Source organism: Tripterygium wilfordii, chromosome 21 (assembly GCF_013401445.1).
Source record: "Tripterygium wilfordii isolate XIE 37 chromosome 21, ASM1340144v1, whole genome shotgun sequence".
Classification (NCBI taxonomy): domain Eukaryota; kingdom Viridiplantae; phylum Streptophyta; class Magnoliopsida; order Celastrales; family Celastraceae; genus Tripterygium; species Tripterygium wilfordii.
Window position 1 is genome coordinate 18,030,342 of NC_052252.1, and position 24,112 is coordinate 18,054,453.

A 24,112-nucleotide genomic window follows, 5' to 3' on the forward strand; every position below is an offset into this window, starting at 1 on the left:
AGATCGTCATACTACAGAAAAGCAAATGAACTTTTTTAAATAAATAAACCCAAGAGCCCTCAAATTCAATGGCATACCAAATAGTTCAGGTATGGAATTTTGGATCAGAAATGACCAACATCGTATGCTAAACCTTGCACAATGTGTTTAAATACTGAATAACATTTGCTTTTTGGACAGTCATGCATATGCAGCACTCGATTAGAATATGTCTCTACTTGTTTGCATAGGTACATAAGTTCCAACACAGGCATGAAAAGCTTGGAGACCTCAGTGGGTATGGTTATGAAGAACGGGTTGGCTTAGAACGAGTGAGCTAGAGCCAGTTACTAGCACTAAGGCCTTATCAACTTACTTAAGAGGCTGGAGCAATATGCTAGCAGATTACTTTCTTCTCAACAGACTAACAAGAATGCCTTGTCAGCTATCAAATACTCTCTGCTTTTAATATCTGTTAGTTCTCCTGAGCTAGATACATTATACATATACAACGACACATCTACATACTCTGTAGAAAAATGCTAAGGGGCATGAGAGCAGTGATGATATAAATAAATAAATTTTAACAAGTGATATCACATATTATAATTTGAAAGTTGTGGAAGAGAGCATCAAGCAGATAAAGCACTTACTAGGGAATTTCTCTGTTAGTAGCTTGGGGCCAGTTGTTCCAGATAACCCTATGTTGATGAAGTTCCATAATGCTTCCGGAGATCATCAATTTCCTTCTCAAAAGATGTTGAAAGCTCAGTGATGGATGTTTTGCACACTGAAAAAATTGAATGAAGAAACAATGTTACAAACAAAAGGATTGAAGCTTGAATCCACATGATAATGCCGGACAAGGTCAGAATGAAAGGGAAAAGGGAAAAAGAAAAAAAAACATGATCTGAAAGAATAAAACCGGAATAGACATGCACAGAGAAAGAGATCTACAATTCTGTAAAGGATTGACATTACTCTGAAAACCTATCAACAAAAGGTGCCGGTGACAACCCCTTCAAATGCAGCAGTTTAGATTCAGTTATCTTTCAGGTGAGATTTAGTTTAGATGCAGCAGTTTGACTGTGACATAGGACATCTTATGAAATTCATAAACAGGACTGTCAAAATACGCTTAACAAAGCTCATCGCATTAAGGCAGCCATAATTTAAAATTTAAATTCTAAAGTTCAGGTCCTTTGAATTCGAGTCATTATAATATCAAAGATCTGAGAAATAGAAAAAAGAATAATAATACTAGTGCAGCACAAAATGCAGTGGTCTGCGCCTCTGACACTAACTATGCATATGAAACCTGGAACAAGGGACATAAATGATATCAGAACAGTGTCTAGATAGATATGATATTTTTATGGTGTTTGATATACCTTCACTATTTCCTGAGTTTCACTGATCTGCCCATTGATCTTCTTACATTTTTTCTATGTTTCATCCCTCACTTGCTGGGATGCTTTTATCTGTACTTGTATCTGTACTATATGGACAAAGAATGAAACTTCTTAGTATATGATTAGAGGAAGCAAGCCAACACAATCGTCAGATAAAGGACAACACTCCTAATATGCAATAAACTGATTAATTAACTACCATCCAAATCACTCATTCACCCTTTATCATTACTTTTTTGAGAATGTAAAAGGTAAAATTAAGAGAAAGGCACCAAGAGGGTTCTGCCAAAAAAAAAACATTCACATGGATGTAGAGGAAAGAGACTGAAAAACAATAACAGTATCGCTTGATCATTACTTTTTTTATTGAAAACAATTACTTCCCTGCTGTGAGTTTTATCCTTACAAATAAATACGGCCAACAAGGGATATATTTCTGAACTCTATTGCAACTAACTACGTAAGAAATCATTATGTTGCATTCTACAAAGAAACTTCCCCCTTTGTTCAGCCTAACAAGTGCACAAGCTAGGAAGTATGGGATGCATGATGCACATTGGTTTGCCCAAGTTAAGAAAATTTTCCATCTTGAATGATGCATAATAATGCAAATTAAAAATCAATTCTAAAAATGATTTATATTCAATTAATTTTTCGTAACAAGAACTATGCAGTTAAATAAAAGAAAAATTATGCATGAAATGATCCAACAAAATCATATCAACTGTCTAAAGCTCTTAAAACAACCACGTGATTTGGATTAGTTTTTAGATCCATCTTAAATAAGTATCCTGATTAAATAACATATCCACCTTTGTACTATTTATTCAGAATCAGAGTTGTCAACATGGTCAACATAAAGCCTGGGAAGAAATCAAGAATCAATTTAGAAATAGAACCTACATGGCGCGGTTGACCGTGGCGGATTTGATTAGGAAATTAACAACCAAAGAACACTCGGTGGATACTGAGTAATTCATTCGGCAAGCAACGTGGTTCATTTTAGTAAAAAATGTAGTTTAATAGATGTCTACACATAATTATTAATTCTTCAAAATGTAACCTAAAGATTGAATTGACAACAATAAATTCAATATGTGAATCACAGATCAGTCACAATGATGATTGCAATAGGTTTAAGTTCAATGTTTTAGATTTTATTTGATAGAAAACTAAATTAGATAAAGGAAAAAGGCAGTTTTAGCTGATTGATAAGATAATACGTTACATTATTGAAGCAAACTATCTATCAAGGAAAAAACGCATGTCTAAAATAACAAAATTAATATCTATTGAATATCACCTAATATTTTAGGGCTAAAACACTAGTTACTCTTAGAATAATCCTTTTGGCTGGCAAGAACCCTATGGAACTTAATCGAGGCATATAGCGCTTCATAATGTTTAGAATTCAACTATTTCTCAACCTGAATCGCCTATTAGGATTTGAATCCTTACACGCAAACATCAATTTTCAGATTCCTTTCCTCTCTTCTCACGGGAACCAAACAGAGCATCAGAGCGACGTTGATCGGCAACAAAACTCATCATACAAAAACACACACGAGATCGGTAGGATCTACTCTCAGTCATAAATGCTTGATATGTAAGAAAACAGAGAGACATCGTTCAAAGCCTAAAAAGGACTCAGGTTTTCATATTAACCTAAGTCATCGTTCAAAGCCTACTAATCCTTTCCTCTGTTTCGACAGCAATCAAAAGCAGATAGTTCTATAACAAAATACATCTTGCAAAGACACACGAGATCTAGAATCTACTCTCAGCCGTAGATGCTCGATATGTAATTTCAGGGAGAAAAGTACCTTCAAGCGTTTGTGGAGGCGAGGGTGAGAGGCTTCCGAGTCCTTGAGAATCTCTACGTGTGATCCATCGATGAGATTTCTCCTCAGATCGTCGAGGCGTGAAGACAGAAGATCCTTGAGATCGGAGACAGAGGTTAGGGTTTTACGAGAAGAAGACCTTGTCGACGAATTCTTGTTGCTGCTGATGTCTAGTCTTGTCAAGTACGCCGGATGTTGGAGATTATTTAGGAGAACTCGGAGATGCCATCGGCAATGTCGATCTGCGAGACCCTCTCATCTTCATTTCTCTCCCTCTTTGCAATTTCTTGCAGCAGAAGATGCGAATTAAGGCCCCTAGTCACGTGTTTTGGTACTTGTAGGGGCGTGGTTTTGAAGTTGAAGAGCGGGAATATATAGCTCTATAAATTTAAGGCCCCTAGTCATGTGTTTTCTTTCACAAAACACACACACAACAACGGAATAAACACCAGCGAAAACATCAAAAACAGAATAAACTCAAACGAAAAAAATCAATTAAGTGCCAGTTCCATTTCTTGTTACCCACTGATTCTGCTTGGGAACGGCGGCTGTGGTCCTGCTTCTGTTACAAGACTGAAAACTCGAGAGGACGTCAGATTCATTGTGGATTTAGGTTTTATATAGCCCGGGCTTTCAAATGGGCTTCGGAATGTTGGGCCTACGTTTTTTCACAGGCACAATTATCTACCAGACCTTGTAAAGCTATTAGGGCTTAATTGGCGCCCAAATAAGTTAGGAAGAAAGCCCAAATGAACTATCAACTACTAGACAGTAGACACTTCCAAGACAATACATGCAAACATAAAAATAAGGCTCACCTAAAAATCTATGGACTTAGCCCCGAGGCTGAAACTCGAAGGCCCAAACACCTAGGCCCATGGTCTCACGTTACTCTCAAACCATTTTTTACACATAAAGACTATAAACCACATCACAACAGACCAATGATTTGGAGGATCATGACTATGGGTGCACAGCGGACCGGGTTCCGGGTTATCGGACCGGGTCTGACCCGACCCGGTGATTTTTCATAGGTGAGGAACCCGGTCCGGTAACTCTGTTAATAACCACCGGGTTATCGGGTATCGGGTTTTCGGGTTATTGGGTTATCGGATTCGGGTTTCGGGTCACCCGGTAACACAGAAGTCCAAATCGGCATATCAAAACTGAGATGTTCTGATGAATTTACCCGGTCAGGGACAGAGGGGACGTAGCGGAGAGAGCGAACGGACAAGCATATATCTGAGTTCAATTCTAATAACTAGTCAAACTAAGCAAAAGTTGAAGGCAGATTTGTCTTGGCCTGCAGCCTATGATGATGAATGTCCAGCTGATTCACATAAAGAACTAAAAGGCTAATCCGAGATGAGAAGGAAGATGTTATTAGTTAGAGACAACAGAAAATTCGATGGTGAACAATCAGAACAGCAGCTACATGAGGTAATGGCAAGCAAATCAAGATCAATTTTGCAGACAAGGATACAAAGTTGCGGCAAACTATGGCGGAAATAATTTCGCTACACGAGATCCGCGCTATGCTTTCTACTCTTGGAGATCGCCTCTCCCTCTGCCAAGATCGCCTCTACTCTTGGTAGTGATAGAATGTTGTAGAGAGAGCTAGAAACTTCCAGAAACCATTAGTCTCCTTTGAAGCAATAATACCAACTTAAGTACTGGGCCTATTGAGTTTTTGGGCTTATTGAAGTATTGGGCTATTTGTTAAGGTTGTAATGGCCAATTGGCATACATATATTCCACTCCCATTGTCCCACATCGTAAAACTATAGAAGAGAATAGTAAGAAATAGTCTTTAAAAGGTCAAAGCAAGCAAGTAAAGTACAACTAATCAATTATTTAATTCGTTTTTATTTTTTAACTGACCCGATAACCCGAAAATTACAAATATAATGACCCGGGACCCGACTCTGTTATGTGATTTTCGGGTCGGGTTTGGTCCGGACCGATAAAAAGAGCTTCGGGTCTGCCCGATAAGCTCCGGGTCGGTCCGGGTTTCCGGGTCTTCTGTGCGCCTCTAATCATGACTGCTATCTAACTAACATCATTTATACAAATTCCTTTTGGGTTAGGGCAAGATAGTGAACTAAACACCAAGCATTGGGCCAGGTCCAACATTCGATCGCCTCTACCCGAGCATTGTTGTAGGTTGAAATTACAAAATTCTTGACTACAATCAATAATAATTTTTTTGATGTTTTTTTTTCAACATAAGAACCCCCAACCACTACAATTCGAGTGTACACCGGTTAAATTCATGCACCCGCGCAATAGTTGTGCTGTAAACTTTGTTGTGAACCAACTCTGTTAACGCTCATCACATTTTTCTTTACAGAATATACACAAAATGGATAGATAAATTGGTTGCATAAACAAATATGATGAGATGGGTGGGCTAACTTTCTTGCTAATACCGTTTTAAGGGGCTCTGAAGGAAGGAGAAATGGCAGCTATGAGAGTACAACTTCAAGGCTGGTGTTAGTTTCTATGTTCTATATATGAACTGTTAACTTCTTTCACCTTATCTTCCCTTTGTGGTTACAACTTCACATTATTGTTAACTCAGTTATATATGTACTCAACATCTGTTAATCCATCTACATATATATATATATAAACACAAGATAAGACATGATTTTGCATACTCCTGCAATTCTATCCTAGAATTCTCAGTTTGAGCATATAATTCAAAGCAATTACTTTTCTCATTTGAAGTTTCTGTTGATTCGTCTAATCAATGGCTCACGCAATTGGTAATGTGAGCTATAAAGAGGTTAGCTAGTTCTAGATGAATTAGAAGTTTTTTGTGAGACTTTGATCAAAGCAAGTTTTCTGGTTTTTTAAATTTTGGTTTGTTTTTCCATAATGTTTTTTACAGAGATTTGTCTTGAATTCGCGAGGGTTCAAGCTCTTCACAGCCCGGTGGATACCAACGAAGGAAGAACCAGAAGCCTTGATCTTTATTTGCCATAATTATGGCATGGATTGTAGGATCACCATGAAGAATATGTTTTACCAAAAACAATAAAGTCCATTCCTTTTTTCTTCACAAAGCTTTGAAAAATTGTACTAATTTTGAATTCATTGACAGATACCGCGACTCAGCTCGCGAATGCAGGGTTTGCAGTTTATGGGATAGACTATGAAGGCCATGGAAGATCAGCTGGGAAACAAGGCTGCATTGAAAAAATTGACAATCTAGTTGATGACTGCTTCAATCATTTTATGACCCTATGTGGTATGTTTTCAATCTCTGAATACAGTCTCTTTTTTCTTTTGGTTTCAAAGGATTTCTTTTAGTCCTCATACTTTTTTCGTTATTTTGTTTCCAAAGCTTCAGAGAAGGAAGAGAACAACGGAAAGAAGAGGTTCTTATTAGGAGACACCATGGGAGGAGCAGTGAGTCTGCTTTTACACATGAAGAAGCCAGGGTTTTGGCATGGTGCAGTACTGGTTTCACCATTTTCTAGGGTACAATTTGTGTCTTAACCCTCAATTTTTTCATTTTTCAAGTATGTCAAAGCACTTTGGTTTACATTAATTACTGGGTGTCACGCAATATCACCAACAATCCCCTCACCCCTTACATAGGAAATAGTGAATAGTGAAGGATGACAGATATTGGCCCCCGCGCATTACGCTTAATATGTGAAAACATTTGAGAGGGATTTGACAGTTTATGTGCAGGTTGCAGACCCAGCAAGGCTTGCGATCAAAATCCTGAGCAAGCTTTCTAATTGTATCCCACAATCGAAATCAACGGCTACTTATGATCTCATTAATATGGCAATTAGAGATCCTGAGAACATTAAAAAGGTTAGTTTATAGTATGCAAATTATTGTACTGTACTTAAATCTTGAATTTTACCCATCATTCTACAACAGACGAGAAGAAACCCATCTGGGACCAAGGGATTTATTGACACCACTATCCCTGAACACTAACAAATGCTTAATGTCAAACCAGGTTAGATTTCATTGCCATTTCTGCTTCTGCAAGGCGAAGAGGACAAAGTAAGAACTAAATCACCGAGTAGCAAGCAACTCTACAATGCAGCTTCAAGCAAGGATAAATCCTTTGTTTGATATTCAGGCATGCGACATGCTCTACTTTCTGAAGAGACCAACCAAAACACGGAAATTGTCGTTGCAGACATTATTGATTGGCTACAACACAGAACTAGCATTGGATATTCAGCGCCAGAAAGGGAGGAAAAGCGTCAAAATGACAATACATCGAGGTGCAAGCAAGAGGAAAGCTTTTCTGGTACACCCAAATTATGGTTCAATAGACTAAGCAGGAGCCCTTGCACTAATGAAAGTGGCACCTTATACAATAAAATATCCACTAAAATACCAAATCAAACTCAAATATGAAAGTGTCATTATACACAGCCCAGCATTACCTACTTGTGCTCAGCTTAAATCAGTCTCAATCTCAGCAACCGTTCCAACATCATTCAGACATCCAAAATTCTAAGAACATTAATTCAATGGAGGCACACAACTAACAAAATCTAATAATTACAACAACAGACCGGCTCACCTACAGGCTACAGCAGTTAGCTTCTCCTGTAATTAGATTTCATCTAAAGATATCACTTGCAATCAAGATAACTGTGGCTCTGCCACGTGCATACCTAAGAGTGGTTTCCTAACTCAAAACTCAGGAAAATCTGATATCTGGTATGCTGCACCATCACACATTGTTCATTTTTTTCCTCATAAAGATCTTCACATTGTTGATGTCAACCACAATAACAAATAATCCAAGCAAGCCGATGAACACCAACAATCATCACTCCTGCACACAGGTTATTCTTAAATATCAGTAATCCCCCATCAATCTTAAGCATTGCTTATATTATTAACGACAATCCAGGGATGAATGAAAGAAAATGGAACACCTTACAAGTCTATGCAGAGAGCGAATGGTGGTGAAGTAAATAATAAATGAGGATCCATGTGAGAACTATAATGCAGAAAACAATTTATTTTGCAGGATGGACAAATTGTTCTCTTGTCAAAGAAAAAATGGGCCTGTTCATTGTGGACAAGTAAAAGATTCTTGAAGACTTGTTGCAATACAAGCTTGCTTCACCAGGCCACATTGCAATTAAGCAGAGCATGATAATATGAAACTTCAGATGCACTCCCAAAGTAATAGTTCTAACATACGGTAATAATAACCCAGCAAAAAAGTAATAGTCAAATACTCTGTAATTGAACTTCAAATAGGGTGTTCAAGTTCCACACCAATTCAATGTCTTCACCAGTTAATAACAAACTTTCATAATTTCCAATAGCTACTAATTACCAAATTATAGGGGCCAAATGAAGAGCAACCGTTTTGCCCCAGCAGGGATCCGATTTTCTCAATAACAAGCGTCACGATGCCTGTGCACCAGAATTGAATTTTCCACTCCAGCACAATGAATAAACAACTTTGATTGGTCTATATCATAAACAAAGGAAAGTCAAATACAGTAGTTCTGAGACTGAAAATGTGACTGTCGCATACCATGACCATCCATGCAGTATGGTATATCAAGAAAAAGGTCAAAAGAAAAGATAGGGTACTTCATAGGTCCACAGTTTTCAATAGTAAGGGCTGCTTTTTTATGCTTATCAAAGCAGATTATTATATAAGTTTGTTCAACAAATTTTAAAATAGCTAATTGAAAGCCACAAGATGTTCAAGGAAACAATAAGCAAAAGCTAGATTTTGAAACCAAACCCATTAAAAGCACCTAGCAATGAGAAGTACTTGTCATAAGCCCCTAAAAATTTCACCAAATAACATTTCCCTCAAAAACAATGAGAATCACCTAAAAAATATTATGTTTCTTGTTGAATAAGCGTTTATAAGCTACTTCTCTAGATAGTTTCAATAAGCAAAAGCAACGACCACACTAAGTCTAGATCTACCTGATGGCTAGGCTTACAAACTATTCATCAAACATTAACTATCAGATAGTTAAACATAGTGCAGCTACATACAAGAAAACTGAAAATCCAGCAGTAGCACTACAAGTACAATTACGGAAAGTCAACAGACAACTACACCCAATGAAATTGACGAGCTTAACAAGTCAAGTCAAGAACAACCTTAAACGATCTTATTTCGGACTTCTTCAAGTTTCTTCAGTATCTCGCCAGGAGTTCTATCCAGTTCGTCAGCTATTTTTCTCTGCAAATCCATAGGCAGTGTCGGGAACTGCTCACACAAATCTCCATCAATCACATCCTGCAAAATTATTCCATGGTTCCAGAATAGTTAAATATTCAATAAACTGGGATTATGTTGTCAAAGAACAATGATAAACAAAGCAGCAAGAATATCCATGGTCTATCCAGATAATTGGCACAAAGAGCTTAGAACATCATCCAGTTACAGATACCAATAACAAGTACATTGGCTGTTGAAAGAAACCAAAAAAAAAACACACACATACATAGAACAGACATTGGTTGAAAAGAAAAGCGATATTCAAAGATAACACCATGATTAAAAAAATAATGATGAGAGCACATTGATGTGCCACAAAATTGGAACAATCCACTTATTCACCATATTCAAAGATTACACCAAAATTCTCAGGAGATTGAAGAAACAAAAAAAAAGAATTGGCAAAGATGATGAGATAACAATGACAATATCGACTATAAGAAGCATCACAATGACCCCAGCGATAAAAATGCCGATGATAGAGTTGATGACACTGATACAACTGAAAATGAAGAAGTTAAAATTCAGTATAGGTTCAAAATCATCCCTCCGCTGTGGTCAAGCAGTAAGGGTGGTTGGCATTACCTGCTATTGAAAAGTTCAAATCAATCTCCCCCACCCCTGGCCCTTCTTCCAGCAAAAAGAAAGCCAAAACAAATTGAGCATTCAAAAGACAGCATCAAAAACAAAAGCTTAGACTCCCACTTGCAGCCTCAAAAGAAAATCACAAAAAAGAGGGAAAAGGGAAAAGTAAACAATAAATAAACATGTACAAGAATTGCTTTCACAGGTGTAAACTCTCAAATGATAAGTCAGCGTGTTTCCAGACAAGTCTGTTATAATTTATAAATGAGCTTGAAAATCTTGAACTTTCAGCTAGATGCAATGTTCTTCTGTCTAATAAGGGCAATAATTACCTTCACCGGAAAATAAGCAGATCTAAAGGCCATGTGATCTCTGCCACACAAAGGTGGGTGTTCCTGCCTCATGTACATCTCCAGGTGAGAGAAGAAATCAACGTCATCTCGGGAGGTGAAGGGAAGCAATGCTCCCAAGCACCCCATTACTGTCCCATAAATGATGCACTCCCCACCACCAGGAATTAGAGATGCCTTTTGTAAACTTGTGACCACATCACCAATATGGTACTGTACAATTTCTTCTACCTTGTTAGGAGCTCCATTAAGCTTCCCCTGCTCCCATTTTATTTTTCCACCAGTTGGGTCTTCTTCTATCTCATCTGAAACATCCTGTGGCAACCGCACAAAATAGATATTCCCAAACTTATCGGCACCAGCTACAGTGTCAAAATCTATGTGGAGTGATGCAGTGACCCATCTAGGAACACAATCATCAGCAAAAATGTACAGTTGATTCTCGTCCCGCCTATACTTGCAGAAATGGAATGACTGCATAGTAGAAAAAGCACACGTTAGCAGTGTAAATAAAGTAATAACATATGAATAAGATATCACCCTGCGTAGAATAGGATGATTTTTTTTATCAGCCTAAAGTCTCCACACAAGTGAGATGAGAAAGTAGGAGACCTGGGGGACTGACCACAGATATGACAACCTTTAATTAGTCTGGTTTTGTCCCAATCTCCGGCTACCTTCCTTGAATAGATAAAATTACGAAAAAGAAAGGAGCCATCTCAAAAAGAATTGCTGCACCAAGTCTATATATGAATCTTCTAATGACTAGATACCATAACACATGCCAACTAGTAACAATCTATGGGAAAAATAAGTCCATCCAATTGTTATGAATGCATGATCAAATGCATGAAAGCAATATACGGAAAGACTACAATAGAACAATAATACAGCTACCAAATAACACATACCTCTTGGATATCGCCTACATATATCCGATCTCGATATGTGTGAATATTAACAATAGTGTTGGGGAATAGCTTATTCTCACATTTTCTCAGCAATCTTTTTTTTCCCAAGTCATACAATCTCAGGACAGGTCCTATTCCAGCAAGTAATCTACCTTGAAACTGGCATAAAGCAAGAGGAACGCCCTCCACTTGCGTCTTGTGTAAAAGTTCAAGGGTTTTCCCATCATCCTTAAACCTGTAAATATGAATAAATCCTGCAGCTAAACTTCTTTTAGGCCAAAATTGCAGTCCCTTAGCAGTACCAACAGCCAATAGAGTTCCATACTCTTTATCATGAAAATTAACAGTGCATATGCTAAAAGCAGCTTCATTGTCCTGAAGCTCCAGCAGACAAGTAGTCGTAGACGTCCTTGGATCAAGAACTCTTATACAAGATACCCACTTGTCCGACTCTGCCTTTGGGTAACCATACTGCTCATCGGAGAGGGGGTCATCTTTATCCTCATCTTCTCCCCCGTTCTCCATTTGCTCATTGTTTGCATTTCCATTTTCACCCATTCCAGCAGCCTCAAAACACTCCTTTTTGGCAGCTTCACGTTCTTCGGCAGTGAAAGCTCCTTGATCACTTTCTATCATGACCAACAATTTCCTCTTAGGATGAAGCACAAACTTCCTAGGAGTGTACCTTAAGGGTACTACAGTTTCATTAAATGTTTCTCCCAATCTTTCAATAGTAAACACCCTAAGCGCATCTCCAGCTACAGCAACCACACCTTCCGCACACTGATCAGATGAAAACGAGGCGGCAAATTCAAGAGTCTCATAAGATAGGGGGGTTAGCAGAAAATGTCCCTGGTGAATATAGCCAAGCCAAGGGCGACTCGACAAGCAAAGCATTGCTCGGCGACCTCTCACAACAATAGAAAAGAGCTTGGGAGCTCTCAAACCCAGAAAACGAGAACGAGAATCAGAGAGCTGACCTGTCACCATATCCACCATTGTTCTAAACAGAACTCCATTCTGCAGACCAGCATTAAGAAAAAGGCTAGCGGGGTGATCTGCACCATCTTCTCCGCCAACTGATGCCTGAACTTCCAGAAAGAGGAGGGATTCTGGAGCCGACGAGACACTTTGCACACTGAGAATCTGCATACAGTCATCAGGATCCAAAGACAAGATGCGAATTGTGTTGTCATATGAACCAACAGCAAGAAACCGAGATCTCTGTCTTCCTTCAGGAACTGGAGCGATGTCCAAACAAGCCACATCTCCAGACATCTCATGTTTCTCCACCTCTTTCAAATTTCCAGTCAAATCCACTACAAAATATACAAGCTCCCCTCCACTCAAAGCAATAACCACTTGAAGCCTATTGGACCCAACTTTCACGATTGTCCTCTTTCCAGGAGTTCTCCACTCATTAATACGTCCATCTTCCCTTATATGCCTAATACCATTGGGGTGAACTTGCATCAAAGAATCATCACCAATCAATGAAACCGCAAGGGACGGAGTAGTATCAAGAAATCCACTGTCACTAACTTCTTCAACTGTCTCACCAATTGAAAGCACAAGAGTGGCATTTGCAAAAGACACCACAATGTATGCATCAAACTCATCATTGACATTCTTTTTCACAGTCCAAACAGCACTAGGGACACCTGGAAGCTGTGAGACAGCCATTTCACTAATAGCCAAACCAGTCCTCAATATCCTTAAGGAGGATCTAGGACCCCGTCCGCATAAGGTGAATATCTGAGGTGTTTCTTCCTCAAAAAGATTATTAACTTTCATATCCATTATTGGCATCAAACTCTCCAACTGATCAATCCTCACAAGGTTCTTTAACCCTCTTGGCTGGAAAAACACAGGCTGGAAACCCTCTTCAGTTTCCATCAACGTCATAGATGAGGCCTCAACGTCCTCTTCCTCTCCAATTGCCTGAAACTGGTACAAAGCATGGTTTCCAAACTCTGAAGCAGCAAACAAAAATCCAGACTTCAACACACACATGGCGGCTGACACAGGAATGGTATCAAAATACTTAATCTTAAGTTCTGTAACCCTATCGTTATCATGCTCCAATGTCACTTTAAATATATCACCGTACTCAGTCTGCAAAAGAAAGAAAAACATGGATTTCTGCTTGTGGGTAGCTGCAGAAACTATTAGTACCCCACGCTCCGCAGGCAAATCCGCTCTCCTTGGAATCACAGCTCGTACATCAGGATGCCCTTGATTCTTATAGATCACGAAATTCTCTGCACAAACTAACACTCCACTAGGCCCATCCCCGCCTCCAGGCACAGTGACAAGCATGTTGGCACCGTTATCAACCTGCTCCGACCACTTCCTTGACACGTGATTAAGCCCCAGATCAAGCTCGTAAAACGTCAAATTCTTTTGAGCCTCACTCGCGGCCTGCCCAGTGGAATCCTGGTCGGCCTCAGAGTAATCCAGCTCGATAGAAGCAAATATGGGATTATCAAACCCACAATCCACCCCACAAATGGAGTACGTTACAGTGTGCGACTTGTGAGCCTCCAGCGGCGACGATATAGTCAACCTAGCCGCTGTATCTCTATTGAGAACGTAGACGAGCTTCTGCTTCTCACAAGCTCCTATCATTACGGCTCTACCTTTAGGATCAATGGCGAGGTACTGACCTGGGACGATGCGGCGGCAGCCAGACTTGCCGTATGTCTCCTGGTGAATTTTGTCAAATACGTTTTTCTCCTTGTTGTAATCAAGGATGACGATGCGGCCAGAGTCAGAGCCAACTACGATATAGTCCTTCTGTGCGCCGGTGAGGCGGAACTGCGCCAGTGAACGGATGGCACCGAAGATCTCGACGGAGAGTATGGTCTGGAGCTTTCCGTTCTCATCAGGACGGACCAGGTCCAGGACCTTTCCGCGAGCCACAACGATTTCCTGGACCTTACCACCGGAGAAGTTCCCATAGATGGCGGCGAGGATGCCGGTCGGGCGTTGGAGTGTGAGGTTGTATAGATACATTGAAAAGCAAGAGAAGCGAAACCTCAAGCTTCAAGAGAGAGATTGTTATCGAGAAAGACAAATAGAGCGGGATTTTTCAGTTTTAGGGTTATAAGAAACAGTCCTGAGTGGAAATCGATCTTGGCGATAGGGGAGGTTTCGGTTAGGGTTTTGGATTAGACGGATCGGAGATGCAGGATAATAAACACCGCCATTCGATGTTTTGGCGAGCTCTGTCGCGTATGGACCTATTCTAGCCCAATCATTGGAACAAACATGGACGCAGTTGGCCCATGTACCAAGTTTAAGATCCTGTTGAGCCCATGGGCCTTATGTAAGCAAGAGCAATGTCCTTAACCCGTTAACCGTATCTGCCTTCTTTACTTGGTGATCGATCCTGGTGGAGTTGCGGGAGATCTTGGGTTAAAACTTGAACTTCCGCAAAACCTGTACTAAGCTTAACATTCTACAAATAATAGTTTTCAACAGAAGCGTTGCCAGAACATGTACTTGCTCCAATAGTGTTTGAATATAGTCCTCTGTGACGAGGTTAGAGCCCATTGACCATTATATCAGACAACCACTCCATCTAATCAACTCCACTACTTTAAAAATTGGAATGTTGAACCTCTCCTCAATGCCCTCCAACCTATATATACATACCCACACCACACTCCTTTCTCCAACACAAAAACACATTCATTTAGAGTGTTTTTTCACAACTCAAAAATGGCCAAGCCTTTTAACCTCAACAGAGCCACAATTTGCCTTTTATTGCTTTCAATCGCCCTTGGACTTGCCAGCTCAGCAAGAATCCTCGATCACTTGGAACCACAACCCCAACCATTGCCCACTCCCACAGCAACTACTTTGCCTAGTAGCCAGATCCCTGCTGTGGCCCCCACGGCCACGGATGATGAGGACAATGTAGACCCACCAATCCCTGAACCAGATGCTCCAGCCACCGTGGCAGCACCGGTAGATGACGTGGCAACACCAGTGGTCCCTCCTGTCACAACTGCTGGAGTAGCAGGAGCCATCACTAGTGCTACAACAAATTCTGGCCCAGATGACGTGGCAGCTCCGGTAGCCCCTCCTGTTCCGGTGACAGCCCCTGCTACAGGTGCGGGAACCACCACCACTGGTGCCACATCAGCGAATCCTGGCCCACACGAGCCTCACTTGACCTTCTTCATGCATGACATCCTAGGAGGGAGCCACCCTTCAGCCAGAGTAGTCACCGGGATCATCGCCAGTTCTGAAATCAACGGCATCCCTTTCTCCAAACCCAACAGCAACCTCTTCCCCCTCACAGGTGGGACCCCCCTTCTCAACTCCGACAGCCTCAACAGCCTCATCAACCCCAACAACCTCCCGCAGGTCGCCGGCCTAAACGGTGCGTCGCAGGGCAGCACGGTAATCCAAACCACTGGCAGCAGAGACAACGTCGTCAACAGTAACAACCAGCCCTTCGTCACCGCCGGGAACCTCCCTGCGGGTTCGACTCTCCAAACCCTAATGTTCGGCTCGATTACAGTGATCGACGATCAATTGACCGAAGGGCATGAGTTGGGTTCGGCTGTGATTGGGAAGGCACAAGGGTTTTACTTGGCTAGTTCACTGGATGGTACGAGTCAAACTATTGCTTTGAGTGCTCTGTTTCACGGCGATCATGATCATGATTTGGAGGATGCAATCAGCTTTTTCGGGGTTCATAGGACGGCGTCGCTGGGATCGCAGATGGCAATCGTTGGTGGTACCGGTAAGTATGAGAATGCCAAAGGGTATGCGACTGTAGCGACTCTTCATCACGAGGATCAGCACACGACGGATGGTGTGGACACTATTCTGGAGTTCACTGTTTATCTCACTGAGTAGGGTCTTGTTGTGTTGATTGATTAAGATGAAAAAGAAGGACCTTGTGCTGTGGAAGTTCGCGTCTCCATTGACTGGATTTGGCATTGAAGGAACTTTAACACTCTGTTACTGTATCAGCTGCTGAGTTAATTTATTGTTGAAGTTGATGTTTATTGGCTAATTAAAACAATATTACTGTATGTGCTTTTTTGAAAGATTGGTAACCCTATCACATCCCTTCATAACCATCGATTTTAACAATAACCCATTACGACTTTATTTCTATGGGTCGTCTATGGGTCGTTGGCAGTTGAGTCTAGAAAAAATCTTTGTTGTTCCAAAGATGTTTCAACTTTTCTTATAAACCACTTTGTTTGGTGTTCTCCAAGCCGTCGTGAGATTACAAGGACAACTACGTAAGGTGTTGGTAAAGTTGCTTCACTGCAACCATGAAACATCCACTCTGCATTGCATCGTAGAGATGAGATTCGGGGATTTACATACATACCATTGCTTATTTCTCCTTTCCTGATGGGTTATTGTTTAGGATTTTGTGTCAGTTGATAGTTGATTCATCTTCCTCTTCAACAAACTTGCTTGAGGGGTGAGAGAAAGGTTCAGCAGATTGTATAACGTTTTCTCATAATTTCCCCATTCACATGGTCTGCAGAATAGCTTTAGCCTTTAGCACCTCACAAATGGTCTCTTAGTTCATTAAACATGAGCCAAATCCAACAACATTGATATTGAATTATTGATTAAGATACTTATTCTTACACTTCTTGAATGATTAAGATACTTTATTCTTACTCTTCTTCAATATTGTGTACCTAAGTTGAGTTCTCTGTCTCATATTTCTACTCTGCCTTGAGAGCTCTATTAAGCCATTTTTGTTAATGCTGACAGACGTATATATGTTCAGCGTTCAGACATTATTGTTTTATTGTTGTTTTGAGTTTTTGTACTTCATTAACTCGCAAAGTCTGAAGCTATGCAGGGGACCAATGGATATTGTCCGCTGGGACATGGACCTACCTGGATTTGTTCTTCTTGGGCCGTCGCAGTTGGTTCTTATGCTCAGAAAATGCGTCACTTGTATGAGAAGTGCTATGACTTTACTTATATGCCAATTCGTTAGATTATGTAAATCCGATGTGAGATATTACTCTTGACTGCACTTATAAGTAGTGTTCTCTGGTTTCACATCAGGATGTAAGTTAAGGATGCAAACTCACCAAATTTCAACGAAGACAAACTGGAAAGACCAAACATGTCTCTTACAAAGAAACTCGGATATCACAAATTTCATTCCCTTAAAGCAGCAATCATGACATTGAACACAGAAATTCACAAAACACATTTAATAGCTAACATAAACAGAGAACTCCAAGACAGTCTCCACACCGTCAGTGTCATGCTGAGTTGTTGATGAAGCTGGAATAGTCTTGACTATGGCAAACCCTTTTGCATTCACATATTTTCCAGTTCCTCCCATGATAGCTAGCTGAGACTCAGACACACCGGTACGATGAACGCCGAAGAAGCTAAGGCTATCAACATAATGACCAGATTGAAACATCGTTGTAAAAGCCATGGTTTGGCTTGTACCATCAACAGAACTAACCACATAAAAACCTTGTGCCTTGCCCAAAAAACCAGACCCTAACTCATGCCCTTCGGTTAATTCATCGTTGATCACGGTTATGGTGCCATACATGAGCTGTTGGAGAGCGGAGCCTGATGGTAATTGGCCTCCGGTGGCAGCCGGAAAGTTGAATACATTGTTGAAGTTGTTGCCACTGTTTTGTAACACGGCTTGTGTGGTGCCACCAAGGCCTGTAAGGAAAGGAATGTTGTTGTTGTTTATAAGGCCATTGTTATTGGCATTTTGTTGTACTCCATTATTGATGGGAAGGTTTGCACCATTGGGCTTGACAAAAGGGAGTTGACCGGCAACTGCCGGGTTGTTCACAATGCCGGTTACAGCTCTAGCTGAGGGGTTTGATCCTCCAAGGATATCATGCATGAAGAAGGTTAGGGTATGGTGAGGATCAGTCGCAGCCACACCAGGATTAGTTACTGGTGTAGTTACTGGATTTGATGCTTCTGAGGGAACCGGTAGCTCTGAAGGTTCTTCCTCAAGGATTCGAGCTGATGTGGTTAAGGCAATGGTGAGGATGAAAACCCAGAAAAGGTTTGAAGTTTTGGCTGTGATACAGAGAGTTCTGTGGTTTTCCATGTCAAGAGAAAGAGATAGATAGAATTGGAAGGATCTTGCTTGATTTGCATGTATAGGGTGTTTTGTTTGTGTAGGTTTGTGCGTATATATAGTTTGAGGTGGGATTTGAATGAGAAATTGGTATAAGTTGAAAGAAGAGTTGATGAGATGGAGTTGGTGCATGGATTATTAATTTTCAGTGTTATCAGTGATTCAGTTAGGACCTGCAACATTTTGGGGGAGTTAGTCCCACCAAATGCCAATAAAAAAAATTAATATTCCTAACCTGAAACTAGTGGTTATAAATTATAAAATCAGGATTTTACATAAGATCAATTGAAGGCCGACAAGATCGAATTGTAAAATCAAACCATAAAATCGTAAGATTTTACACACAGCTGTAAAAGTTCAACACACTCTGCTAAAAAACTGAATGTCACTGAATTTCCGCAAAGAACAAATGGTATACACTGCCTTGAAACATTTTGACAGCAGTATAGACTATAGACGTTTATAAGCCAATAATGCCCCACTTAAATCTAACATGCTAATTCAAAACTCACTCTATCAAAACTTTTTTCCTAGTTACAACTCTCTTATATGGTGCAGAACAATAGATTTACATGCAATAATGATACTATTTCTCTATACCCTGAGGTTTTCTGATGATGATAAATGCAAGAATTTTAAAAAAATATCACAAATTTTCTATGCTGACTAACTCTGCTGCCAGTTCATCAATCAAAGAATTCTCTATTTCTATACCGATTACCTCAACTTCATCTCCCAAATCCAGCCACCCATCATCGTTTCCCAGCACCTTCTCTGATTCCTTGAACGCTTGTTTTTCTTGGCTGACCAGCAAGCTCCACAGCTCCTCCATAATTGTCTCATGGCTATGCCTAAAACTAAGCCTTCTTCCTACACGCTTTGTCCGCGAAAACACACCCGTGCATGAATGCAATATCTCCATTAGTCCAGAATTTATATGGTCAAATAAAAGCCTCCTTTCTGATCTCTTCCATGATTTCTGCACGCCATATTTCTTCTCCACTGTCTCAAAGACGGAAGGGTCTATCAGGCATTCCTGAGAATGGCATTTATCAGAGCCAACAAAGGGATTCCTGCTCCAAAAACCTGCCTCACTAAAGACGTCAACCAGATAGGAGAACTCTTTACTCTCTTCTTTGAATGAATCTTCATATTCCTCAGAGTAGCCAATAGATACAACTTCCCCAGAATCTTCATCACTAGACACAATCATCCCAGATCCTTCTGAGTATGCATCTGACACCGCAGATTTCAAAATTTCGAGTTGCAGCTGTAAACCTGGCAAAGACAGAGATAAAAAGCGATTAAAAAAAGAATAAGGAATAAAGGCAACTTAAAAAAAGAAAGCAAGTACTCTCTAGTTCACTGACCTTGTAAATCAACACCACCATTCTGAAAGCTTTCTGAGCAAGATGAAATATCGTTCTCACAAATTGGCTCCAGGACTGAAACTGGGCTAGGCTGATAAGCATCCTCCAAGCTCATAGGAGACTCAAATTCTGTGCCAGAGCAACATGAAGAAACAGAACCTTCTTCAGAGACCCCACTTGGCATATCCTGCATATGGCAAAATTTTGAAAGACAAAAACTATCAGAATTCTGAAATAAAATTGTGACTAAGACAAAAAAAAAATGGTATTTTTTTCTCATTCCAGCTGCTGAGGCATAATATGCTAAGTCTATTCGATAAGAATGGGCAATCTTAGTAGAGTATAGTATACTATCTCATTGTAAAAGAATTCTACAAAAGTCACCTTCAATACAACCTCAATATTAGCTCTAAGAAAGCATCAGGTGACTGTTTCATCTAAGTTAGACAAAACATAGGAAAATTGTGAAAAAATCTCTATTAAACTCTGAATTTGCCATGTCAAAGCAGTGCACTGTGTCATAGTAGCATATATGGTTACTGAAGAAAACAGTGCCGAGAGAGAGGGATTTAAGATGCCTTAATGTTATTTCATAAGTGAAAACGATGTAGGTCAATATATCTTGGGCGCAGAAGCCAGATCAACAAGGACTTTTCTGAAGAAAGTAGGCCAGCAATCAAACTGCTAGAAAATAAAGGAGCTTTAAAAGAAGAAATCAAACCTGTTGAATTGATTTCTCTGGGGAATAAGAAGAAGAACTATCATCTTTCTCCAAGATATGCTCAGTAGATCCATAATGCTTCTCAACAATTACGAAAGACTTGCCAACAGCTTCAGTTTCTGGATCAGACAGTATATTAAGAACCACACTAATGGACGCAACATCATGTAATGATGACCTTGAAACCACACAATTCTGCTCAGACTGATCCTTATCCTCGAGTGTGACCTCTAACTCCTCAGTCACCAAGTTTCCTTGTACTGTGTGATCAACTTCGTGAGTAGTGGCGCTACTTCCAGTTTCCAATTCTGGTACCCTTGCAGACATGATGCTTAAACCATGTTCCATTTGTCGATTACTTTCATTTGAAAAGCTAGACCTTGGTCTACGGGATTTCCTATCATCAGCTATGTTTTTTCTTCCTTCTTCAATAAATAAATTTCCACTTCCAGGATTAAGAATATCTGTGTGCTTCCTGTCACCTAACTGAAAGCCATGAGTTGTAGTTGATGAAGAAAATTGACTCGCAGAATTTTGCGGACTTTCAGGGTACGATTTTAAAACAGCAACCCTTGTAGTGGGGATACATCTTCTATTGGCGAAGTCAAATGAAGATCTGGGGAACTTACTGACATTAACGATACCAAGTTCTCCATAGGAACCTGTAGATAGGCCATTCTTGATTTTCTCATTGGATTCAACATATCCTCGTCTGCCCATCCTCCAAAATCTCCTGTGTACCTTGGTCTCTCTAAAATCTGAAAAAGGTGATGAATTTGAGATAGGAATGTGCCCTGACTGAGAAGGGGAAGGGATAAATTGCCAATCATTGAGTGGCTTCATAATCAGGACATCAGGATCCTTGAAATACTTTGGAGAAAAATCCATCTCTGAATCAATTACTTCATATGCCTCACAATCTTTGATTGAAAGTTGAAGCTTCTTGTCGGCTGTGACACATTTTTCAAATCTGGACTTCTGCCTCATCAAGGTCCTATTTACCTCTGAAGAATCTGATTTTAATTTCCTTTTTGAAACTGGCAGAAGATGGTGCTTTTCATTCTTTAATGTCTCTGATACTCCAAATACATCCTTGCATTTTTTCTGCTCGTCACAGCCAAGCCTAAATGAATTTCGTGCATGAAATGAATGTCTCTCTCGCACACCAATAGAAGCAACTCTTCGTAGATAATTCTCAGACAATACTCTCTGTCTTTTTTGCACAGGCTGCTGAGGATGAAGTTCTCCAAAACCCATCAACCTTGCAATGACACTTGGTGCAGACTGTTTAGATTCCATTATTTTCGACATTGCTTCTGCTAGTTTCAATGAGAAACAAATACTCAAGCACTGCCAATAAAATAAAAGAACGCAGCTGCACCAAACCAAACAAAATGCTTATGAGGAAAAAGATCGAGCATGATTCAAATATCCAATGGTAGCTGTCATTTGTTAAATACATTCCTTTTTCGCTTATTTGCAGATCTGAGAACAAAAGATCAACACTATATCGGAATCAGATATGTGAATACTTTGGAGGAAAATAGAAATTAATTCCTTGCCCTATTCTACATATTAGGAATTAAGCTCAGTAGCCAAATTTGGAAAACTTTTTTGAAGTTTCCAAACTTGCTCGCTCGCTGGAAATCATCGTGTAATACTGCAATAAAAAAGCTGGCTGCTTTCATTAGGGCAGTGTCTAAACTATTCTGGGCCTAAATAATATGTTCAAATTTTGGTAGTCTATGTGTAGCCAAAACATACTAGTTTCAATGAAAATAATCAAGGAAAAGAGAAACAAACATCCACAAATCAAATAGATGAACGAACAAGGTAAGAAATCAGCAAGTGAACCAATTAAGGATCATGTCATATTGGCATCCCATGACCGCAAAGCCAAAAAGTTGTTCTAGAAACCCTATAAATAGAAAATAGTACTGATAAAGTCTCAAGCAATTGTTGTCTAGCAACAAAAACATTACAATACCTTCTTTACATGGAAATAAGCGTAAAACCAACATCATGAAACAAGACCAGCCTCGCTTCACTTGAAAACCTCCCAACACATGGCCATACTATCACCGAAGAACAAGAATACTAGTCTTGAAAAAAATAAAAGATCAAACCAGACAATAAAACATAATTTGAATGCAACCACAACGCACGATCTCTGTTAAATCCCACTAGAAACAAGTCACACCACTACAGAAAGTGCACGCAACTATCAAAACCTTAAATAATCAATCAAGAAAATCCCACAAGTCCAGAAACTGGAAAACATGAACACCCAGAAATCGATTACAAAGATGAAAGAATCTGACCTTAAATAAGAGATCCTTGGATCATACAAGTGACCCTATTTCAATTTCGCCACTGAATGCAAGAATTTCCATCAAAATCTCTTCACTCCCACAAGCACAAGCAACAAAGAAGCCAAGAACCAAAATAGTCCCAGAATCGGCAAATTTTATTGCGAATTCCAAAATAAGAAACGACAAGCCGACATGGGATCAAACATGATTTAAGAAACGAGCAAAGTCAAAAGCCTCAAATGTTGGTGAATGTGGACACGCCAAGCAACGAAAAATCTCATTCTTTCTTTCTTTCTATTCTCGGTGATTTATACTGTATCCAGAAATTGAAATCCTAAGAAACAGTCTGTCACAGAGGAAACCGTATCAAATGAAACAAATAAAAGGGCGTGTGCGAGATAAGAGTCGTACGAAAATGATGGCACAGACAGCGTTTTGATGATTCTGTGCAGGATGCGGATCGGTTTTGTTGGTTTCATTTTGTTTATTTATTTTCTTCGTCGTTTCACGGAAACACGCGCGAAATAGTAACTGACTCGCGCCATTGAAGATGCTGGTCCGATGTTATTGGGGACGGTTTTTCTAGTGGGTCCCACTTTCTTGTCAAATGTTGTTGTCTTATGTGCGACTAGAGTTTAGTGGATACAATAAAATAACGCGTGGAAATAAAAAAACTGGTTTTTTTTATAAAGGTGAATGACACAATACAATACAAATTAAATTTACTTTTTGAACATATGATAGTAAGACCTGAACTCGGTTTGTTAGGTTCATGCGTAAAAGTTTTTCACTTAACGATATAGTTAAATAGGCCAAAGTCCATCGCGTTTTCACAAATATATTACTCTTAGTGATAATCAAACTCAAAATTTTTTGAGTTTATACGATTTAAGTTGATTTATATGAATCATATGAATATATGATTGCTGGGAAGAACAATGACGACCTTCTTTTTCTCTCTATCTAAATACAATAAATATAATGATAAATAATGAATGACAGCAACATCCACTATATTGATTAATTTGTTATATTTTCTACAATCAAATTTCAATTTCAAATTATTCACACATGTAAAGTCGGCTGAAAAAGATAATTTAAATAAACAATCGTGATGCTTTGGTTACAATTTACAAAATATAATTTTTTTTTGAGTACAAGTACAATATACGACACACTACCAGATCAAGCCTATGAAAGTATAGGTGTCAATAGACCCCACGCAGGAGGCACAAATCAAGGCCACGCAGGGGCAGACGAAGCCCAC

The 24,112-nt window shown here is 39.7% G+C and overlaps 5 protein-coding genes and 1 long non-coding RNA gene across 10 annotated transcripts; 2 read left to right on the top strand and 4 right to left on the bottom strand.

Annotated features, from left to right (window-relative positions):
- Positions 1–16: 16 nt before the first annotated feature.
- Positions 17–4,071, bottom strand: LOC119989223. Its single transcript, XR_005465763.1, has 3 exons — positions 3,215–4,071; positions 1,371–1,472; positions 17–769 (listed from the first exon to the last, which is right to left on the bottom strand). It is a non-coding gene; the product is annotated as an uncharacterized LOC119989223 (long non-coding RNA).
- A 1,046-nt stretch (positions 4,072–5,117) lies between these two features.
- LOC119987889 (monoacylglycerol lipase-like) lies at positions 5,118–7,356 on the top strand. Of its 2 annotated transcripts, none has more exons than XM_038832795.1 (5): positions 5,118–6,234; positions 6,353–6,485; positions 6,582–6,718; positions 6,935–7,063; positions 7,215–7,356. In XM_038832795.1, exons 1-5 carry the CDS (start codon positions 6,223–6,225, stop codon positions 7,263–7,265), a joined length of 462 nt encoding a protein of 153 aa, XP_038688723.1. In that variant the 5' UTR covers positions 5,118–6,222; the 3' UTR covers positions 7,266–7,356. The 2 variants fall into 2 exon arrangements, with proteins under 2 accessions (XP_038688723.1, XP_038688724.1); XM_038832796.1 differs by having other exon boundaries at positions 6,588–6,718.
- Positions 7,357–7,541: 185 nt separating this feature from the next.
- On the bottom strand, positions 7,542–14,489 carry LOC119987886 (spliceosome-associated protein 130 A). 3 transcript variants are annotated; one of them, XR_005465513.1, is made up of 5 exons: positions 11,323–14,489; positions 10,394–10,885; positions 9,356–9,494; positions 8,565–8,646; positions 7,542–8,051 (listed from the first exon to the last, which is right to left on the bottom strand). XR_005465513.1 is itself a non-coding variant. In XM_038832793.1 (4 exons), the coding sequence occupies exons 1-3, from the start codon at positions 14,335–14,337 to the stop codon at positions 9,357–9,359; spliced, it is 3,645 nt and encodes a 1,214-aa protein (XP_038688721.1). In that variant the 5' UTR covers positions 14,338–14,488; the 3' UTR covers positions 7,561–8,051; position 9,356. The 3 variants fall into 3 exon arrangements, 1 of the variants encoding a protein (XP_038688721.1); XR_005465512.1 differs by having other exon boundaries at positions 8,565–8,702; positions 11,323–14,488; XM_038832793.1 differs by lacking the exon at positions 8,565–8,646 and having other exon boundaries at positions 7,561–8,051; positions 11,323–14,488.
- Positions 14,490–14,664: 175 nt separating this feature from the next.
- LOC119987888 (dirigent protein 9-like) lies at positions 14,665–16,471 on the top strand. The gene has a single exon (XM_038832794.1). It carries the CDS (start codon positions 15,046–15,048, stop codon positions 16,192–16,194), a length of 1,149 nt encoding a protein of 382 aa, XP_038688722.1. The 5' UTR covers positions 14,665–15,045; the 3' UTR covers positions 16,195–16,471.
- A 996-nt stretch (positions 16,472–17,467) lies between these two features.
- Positions 17,468–18,576, bottom strand: LOC119989504 (dirigent protein 10-like). The gene has a single exon (XM_038835083.1). The coding sequence runs from the start codon at positions 18,572–18,574 to the stop codon at positions 17,534–17,536; it is 1,041 nt and encodes a 346-aa protein (XP_038691011.1). The 5' UTR covers positions 18,575–18,576; the 3' UTR covers positions 17,468–17,533.
- A 175-nt stretch (positions 18,577–18,751) lies between these two features.
- LOC119989505 lies at positions 18,752–23,297 on the bottom strand. Of its 2 annotated transcripts, none has more exons than XM_038835086.1 (4): positions 22,855–23,297; positions 20,534–21,849; positions 19,813–19,999; positions 18,752–19,720 (listed from the first exon to the last, which is right to left on the bottom strand). In XM_038835086.1, the coding sequence occupies exons 2-4, from the start codon at positions 21,842–21,844 to the stop codon at positions 19,089–19,091; spliced, it is 2,130 nt and encodes a 709-aa protein (XP_038691014.1). In that variant the 5' UTR covers positions 21,845–21,849; positions 22,855–23,297; the 3' UTR covers positions 18,752–19,088. The 2 variants fall into 2 exon arrangements, with proteins under 2 accessions (XP_038691014.1, XP_038691013.1); XM_038835085.1 differs by having other exon boundaries at positions 20,534–21,908.
- Between the last annotated feature and the right edge of the window lie 815 nt (positions 23,298–24,112).